Source organism: Anser cygnoides, chromosome 14 (genome assembly GCF_040182565.1).
Source record: "Anser cygnoides isolate HZ-2024a breed goose chromosome 14, Taihu_goose_T2T_genome, whole genome shotgun sequence".
Taxonomy (NCBI): Eukaryota; Metazoa; Chordata; class Aves; order Anseriformes; family Anatidae; genus Anser; species Anser cygnoides.
This window is the reverse complement of record NC_089886.1, coordinates 12,731,964-12,738,678: the sequence shown is the minus strand read 5'-3', so window position 1 is coordinate 12,738,678 and position 6,715 is coordinate 12,731,964. Positions and strand designations below refer to the sequence as shown.

Here is a 6,715-nt window from a genome sequence, read left to right as displayed (position 1 = left end):
AGCAGGGCTGTCCCACCGCTGTGCCATTGTCCCTCCACTGGGTTTCTCCATGCCAGCCCCTGGGGACAGGGAAGTGACCCGACAGGGCTGGATACCCTGGGTGTGCTGGGCCTTATGGGGGGCAGCACGTCCCCTCCCACCCCCAAAACATTTCCCTACCGCCAAAAGCCCCCAAAGCGGCAGCAGAAGCCCCGCATTAGGGCAGGGAGGAGATGCCCACCGGCAGCATCCGGGTGCACGGTGACACCCAGAGCTGTCCCTGCCCTGCCCCTCTCCCTGGCAGGGCTCGGGGTGGCCAAGGAGGCGACCGTGGGTGGCTTCAGGCCCTGCCAGGAGCGGGGAGGACGCAGGGCAGAGCGAGGAGGAGGAGGAGGAAGGCCTCTGGTGCTCCATCCCACCCCCTGCCTCACGGCAAAACGCAGGCGGCTCTCTCCGGCCGCGGCTCGTCCCCACCTCCGGGCCCTCCCCCGGCCTCTCCCCGTCGCTGTCACCGGTGGAGCACGCGTGACACCCAGTGGGCGACCCACGGACTGCAGGGCCGGGTGCCGGGGGCGCGCCCGGCTCAGCCCCGAGCCCAGCCCGTGCCGGGGGCGGCCCCGAGCGCTCCGCGCGGCTCAGCCGCTCCGCGCACACCCAGCCCCGGGACGGCCCCGGCCCCCCCGGCACCCCCCGTGGGGCGGCTCCTGCGGGGCCGAGCTGCCTGCAGGCACAGCTCCTCGGGCAGCCGTGCAGGGCTTCACCACCCTCACGGTAAAGGGTTTCTTCCTGAGACCTCGTCTAAATCTCCCCTTTTTTAATTTAAAACCGCCCCCCCTCATCCTAGCACTGCACGTCCCGGTAAAGTCCCTCCCCAGCTCCTTACAACCCCCTTCACACCCCCGTGGCCCCACTCCAGCAGCCCCGTGTCCTTGCAGCCGCCCCGAGCCGAGGGCAGGGGCAGCAGGGACAGTCCCCCCTCGCCCGCTGGCCCCGCTGCTTCGGGTGCAGCCCAGGATGTGGTTGGCTTTCCGAGCTGCACACACACGTTGCTGGCTCCTGTTGCACTTCTCACCCACCAGCACCCCCAGGTTGCTGGGGGCCACTCTCAGCCCATTCCCTGCCCAGCCCGCGCGCACGCTTGGGGTAGCCCCAGCCCAGGTGCAGCACCTTGCACTTGGCCCTGCTGAGCCTCGCGAGGTTCCCGTGGGCACACCGAAGCCCTCAGGTCCCCACTGAAGGCATCCCCTCCCTCTGGTGTGCTGACACCCCCTGGCGTCACTGCAGACGTGCTGGGAGAAGGCGATCTTACTGCTGAGGGGAATGGGCCGAGCTGGGGCACCCCGCAGTGGGGCCTCATGGACCTGGGGGTGGTTTTGGTGACTTTGGTTGTTCGTCTGAGCAGTTGGGGAGCTCCTTCCGGGGGGGTTTGACCAAGTGAGGGTGCCTCGATGCCTGCTTGGTGGCTGGGCTTGAGCTGAGCACTGCAGGATGAGGGCTGGGGCCATGTTCAGCATCCCCCCCGTGGGTTGGCCAGGGACCCACGTCACCCGTGGCACAGCCCTGCAGGCGAGGCTGCACTGGGAGGAACGGGTGTGCAGCCCAGGCAGAGCCTCAGCCCAGGTGGACACCAAGAAGCTCAGAAGTGGGACCGACGGGGAGCGCACGGACATCGCCAAGGTGGGACAGGTAACGCCAGGTTCCACCCAGGGCATGGGCAGGGTCCCAGCAAAAAGCACCAGGGACAAGGTGGCAGACAAGAGGGTGACAACTGGGGCGAGCTGTGGCCTGGGCCACGGCAGGCACAAGGCCAGCAGCCAGAGGGATGGGGCTGTCCCCCCGCTGGGTGCCACGGAGGGCACGGCTAGGTGCTGCATCTCCTCCTCCGTGCTCCTGCAAGTGAGCTGCTGCTGCAAAGTCAGGCTCAGAGATTGCCAGGGGACAGCAGGGATGGCAGGGACAGGGACACGGGGGGCCAGGGGCAGCTCTGCCCTGAAAACCGAGCCACCCGCGTGCTGCTACCTGCTGAATAATAGAGGAGTCGGCGGGCAGCCGGAGAGAAACGTGATCCCGGCGAGCCCGAGGAAGACATCCGAGCTGCCGGCAGCTGCCGTAGCACCCGCAGGGCAGGAGCCTTCCTCCCCACCGTGCCGTGCGGCCGCAGGGCTCTGTGCATCCTTGGGGCCGTGAGGATGAGGATGGCCGCGTGAGCCCCGCACAGGAGCTGGCTCCCCGGGCGGTGAGGCAGAAGGAGCCTCCCTCAGCTCAGCCCCCATGTCCAGAGCGGGGGAGATGGTTTATATCCCGGACGACTCCGACTTCAGCTCGTTCAGGGAGCAGTGCGAGAGCCTGGAGGGCTGGCACTGCCGCTACAACAAGGCTGGCGTCACCGTCTGGAGCCATGGCCAGGAGGAAAGCTGCACCGTGCAGAAAATCAAGGTGAGCCCTCCCCTGCGCACCCCCCTGTCACACCAGCGCCCTGCTGCAGCCCGCCCCAAACAGCAGGGCTTGGGGGGTTTGGACCCAAAAGCACTTCTGCAGCTGGCGAGATGCTCCATGGGCTCTCTGCCTGCCCCATGCTCCCGGCATCTGGACCAGGACGCTGCTGCAGTGTGGAAACATGCCCGGGGCACACCCATGTGTGCTCACCTTGCCGCTGCCCTTGCTCCAGACACAGGTGGGAACGACCTTGTGGAGATGGCCTTGTTGGGAGCCCCCGGGGCATGAGATGGGCAGGTGGGTGCCTCTCCCCCGGCCGTGCCATCCTGGGGTGCATTGCCTCGTGTCCCACACCAGCCGAGCATCCCTGAGGGTTTCGGATGCCCAACGTGCTGCGCCGGGGACTTTGCTGCCTGCCAGGGGATGGATCTGGGATTCTGTCGCTGGGGCTGTCACACCGTGCTGCTCACACACATGGCACCAGTGATGGTGCTGGGTGACCCTGAGCATATCAAGAGTGGCTGTGGGGCAAGGGAGCCCCATCACCTCCTCAGTCCCACTGGTGGAGGGGTTACACCAGCACGGGAGCATCCTGCAGGGCAGCGCTCGACTCCAGGGCACTGTCGTGGCTTTTCTGCCACAGGATCCTCACCGAGGATCGGACAGGAATGGGGTCTGCCATAGAAAGTGGGGCTGGAGCACCTGACCAAGAGGCTGACCTGGCAAGGAGGGCTTCCAACTGGGAGCACAAGGGAAGGGTGACCATGGCCTGGAGAGCTGGGAGGCACAGGGAGGTGGTGAGGAGGCACCTGGGGCAGAGGATGCTGGAGGAGGCTCTTGCACTGCTCTCCTGATCGCAGAGCGGCCACAGCCCAGCACGACACCAGGAGGAGGTTGTGGATGCCCCATCCCTAGGGGTGCTCAAGGCCCTGGGCAACCTGGTCTAGTGGGTGGCATCCCTGCCTGTGGCAAGCGGTTGGAACCAGGCGATCTTTAAGGTCCCTTCCAACCCCAAGCATTCTGTGATTCCATGAGGAGCTGGGCATGCAGGCACGTGGTGATTGCAATGCTGCTGTGGATGGAGGCCCATCATGGTCAAGGCGATGAGGAAGAGGAGGAGGAGGAGAGGCAGAGATGCAGCTCTGCACAGAGCTGCAATACATGCAGCTCTGACATGGGATGGGTGGTGAGCCAGGGCAAGCTCCCAGGCCAGGACCAAGCAGCACACAAGCCAGATGGGCATTCACAAGTCCATGGGACCATGTAGGATGTACCCAAGGGTGCTAAGGGGTCTGGATGAAGTCACAGAGACTGCAGGAGGTCCCTGATAACCGAGAAGAGGCAAACATCACAACATCGCATCCGTCCTCCAGAAGGGCAAGAAGGAGGCTGCAGGGCACTGCAGGCTGCCTGCATCCCCATGCAGGAGGTGGAGCACAGCCGTGTGCAGGCGCCTGAAGGACAAGAAGGGACACGGGGACAGCAGCAGGGACTGCGGCACCATGGTCAGGACAGGCTGGCAGGGTCCTGGCAAAGTCCAGCCCTGTTCAAACAAGCGCAGCCCAGCAGAGGATGCAGCGTTATATCTGCCCTTTCCACTGCTGAGCCCCATAGAGCAGGGGTCCCAGGAGGGTTCAGGGGTCTGAGCATCGTCATGCCATCACCCAGACGGGGGCACTGCCAACAGCTCCTTGGTGCGGATTTTGGTTGGGCTGGAGGAGGATGGGCAGTATGCTCTAGGGGGGGGGGTTTGGGGGTGCAGTGCTCCCGCTGGGGCACCCAGTGCTTTCAGGAGGATGCGTGGGCCCCTCCTGCAGCAGCAGGTCCGGGTGAGGACGGGCTGGGTGCTCCCACCCCATGGTGCCCCACAGGTACGGCACAGCTCCAGCCCCGCGGGGCAGACGCCTCACCCCGGGGAAAGCTGGCCCGAGATTGATGGGACCTGCCCCCCGCGTTCAAAGGGCCGTCTCCCATTACACGGTGCTGCCGCGCACCTCATCAAAGATGCAAGGCCTCTAACGAGGAGCAGATGACATCTCCTTCCTCCAGCGCCGGGAGGAGCAGGGATGGGGCCATCAATAATGCACGCGCCTGCACCCGCGGGCGGCTCCGGTTGCAGCCTGACCGACCAAGAGGAGCAGCCTCAAGTCCCCATCCCTGGGGGTGGGCATGGTCCTGGGGACCCGAGGGGGACCCCAGGGGGGCCCGATGGGGACGTGACGGCCCATCTCCCCGCAGACCCGCATCTCCTGCAAGGACGTCCCTGCCGAGACGCTCTACGACGTGCTGCATGACACCGGCTACCGCAAGAAGTGGGACTCGCACGTCATCGAGACCTACGACATCGGGCGCCTGACCGCGAACGCCGACGTGGGATACTACTCCTGTGAGCAGCCCCCAGCCCCCACCTGCACCCCAGGGTGCCCCTGGCCGGGCTGTAACTGGGTGTCTCCGCAGGGAAGTGCCCCAGCCCCCTGAAGAACCGGGATTTTGTCACCCTGCGCTCCTGGCTGCCCCTGGGCGATGACTACATCATCCTCAACTACAGCGTCAAGCACCCGGTGGGTGCCCGCAGCCCCGGGGCAGCCCTGGGCAGCTGCTCAGGCAGGCTCTGAGGCTTGCGGGGTCTTTTTGCAGAAATTCCCTCCCCGGAAGGATTTTGTCAGGGCCGTGTCCCTGCAGACCGGTTACCTGATCAAGGCCAACGGCACCGGCGCCTGCGTCCTCTATTATCTCACCCAGGTGGACCCCCGAGGTGAGAGCCGGGAGGGGACGCTGCGGCGTGCTCCCACGGGGATGGGTCTTCAGATCTGAGAGCCATGGCACTGCAGAGTGGTTTGGGCTGGAAGGGACCTTAAAGCCCACCCAGTGCCACCCCTGCCATGGCAGGGACACCTCCCACCAGCCCGGGCTGCCCCCAGCCCCATCCAGCCTGGCCTTGGGCACTGCAGGGACGGGGCACCCACAGCTCCCCTGGGCAGCCTGGGCCAGGGCCTCACCTCCCTCAGAGGGAAGAATTTCCTCCTTAAAGTGAATCAAAATCTACTTTCCTCCAGTTTAAAACCATTACCCCTTGTCCTATCAATACAGGCCCTTGTACAAAGGATCCCATCTTTCTTATAAGCCCCTTTAGGTACTGGAAGGCTGCTGTGCGGTCTCTCCAAACCTCTTCTCCAGGCTGAACAGTCCCGGCTCTCCCAGCCTTTCTTCACAGCTCCAGCCCTCTGAGCATCCTCATGGCCTCGTGGATTTTTCGTCCACCAGCACCCCCAAGTCCTTCTCCACAGGGCTGCTCTCAGTCCACCCCTTGCTCAGCCTGCAGTCACACAGGGTCACCCTTGCACTTGGCCTAGATGCTCTTCATGAGGTTCTTGTGGGCCCACCATGGATCTCCACCATCCTGAGACCCAAAGCGAAGTGGGGACAGCGAAGGGAAGATGGGGAACCCTCCAGGGCATGGCATGGGGCAGTAGCCATCAGACCTGGGGGTCTTGGTCCAGCACCGGGCGCTGCACTTTGGCCAATGCACCCGGCAGGGATTTTGGAGGCTTGTGGCATCTCTGGGTCAGCTCCATGATGAGGCTTTGGGTCTTGCAGGGTCGCTGCCAAAGTGGGTGGTGAATCGGGTCTCGCAGTTCGTGGCACCCAAGGTAAGCAGGGTGTGGGGCTGGTGGTGGGGCTCCAAAGCAGCCGTGGGGCTGGGGGAGCCGAGGGGCTGGTGTCCCAAACGCAGCCCAGCCCCCTGGAGAAGCAAGCGGTGGTGCAGCGTGGGGTGGCCGTGACGGGCTGGACCGGCTCTTCCCGCAGGCAATGAAGAAGATCTACAAGGCAGGGCTGAAGTACCCCGAGTGGAAGCGCAGGCACGACCCCGGGTACAAGCCCTGGGTGTACCCGGAGCAGAGCACGCTGCCCAGCCTCAGCCTGGCCGAGCTCTCGCTGCAGCACGCCGACTCGCTGGAGCACATCGACGAGACTGGGCTGACCGAGGACCACCTGAGCACCAGCGACCATGAGGCCTGACGGGGCAGGGGGAATGTGGCACCTGGTGCCCCCCAAATCCTCCGTCAGTCCTCCTGTGGGAGCCTGCAGCACGGGGGCTGGGAAGGGGGGAGGACCACTCCGGTGCCCATGCACTTGGTACCCGTGGCGATGTCCCCACGCAGGTGGCAGAGCGGGATGCAGGAGTGGGTGCCCCAGGGAGGCAAAAAAAGGGGGAAGGAGACTTCCTGGGGTGGGAAGGAGCTTGGTCTTGCTGCTCTGAGACCTTCGGGGTGTGCTCCTCACGGCCCTAGAAGCTGAG

The 6,715-nt window shown here is 65.0% G+C and overlaps 1 protein-coding gene across 1 annotated transcript; it reads left to right on the top strand.

The window, feature by feature from the left end:
• The first annotated feature begins 1,953 nt into the window (after positions 1-1,953).
• LOC106034342 (START domain-containing protein 10-like) lies at positions 1,954-6,435 on the top strand. The gene is made up of 6 exons (XM_013178420.3): positions 1,954-2,415; positions 4,654-4,801; positions 4,873-4,976; positions 5,053-5,170; positions 6,013-6,065; positions 6,223-6,435. The coding sequence occupies exons 1-6, from the start codon at positions 2,251-2,253 to the stop codon at positions 6,433-6,435; spliced, it is 801 nt and encodes a 266-aa protein (XP_013033874.3). The 5' UTR covers positions 1,954-2,250.
• Positions 6,436-6,715: the final 280 nt, after the last annotated feature.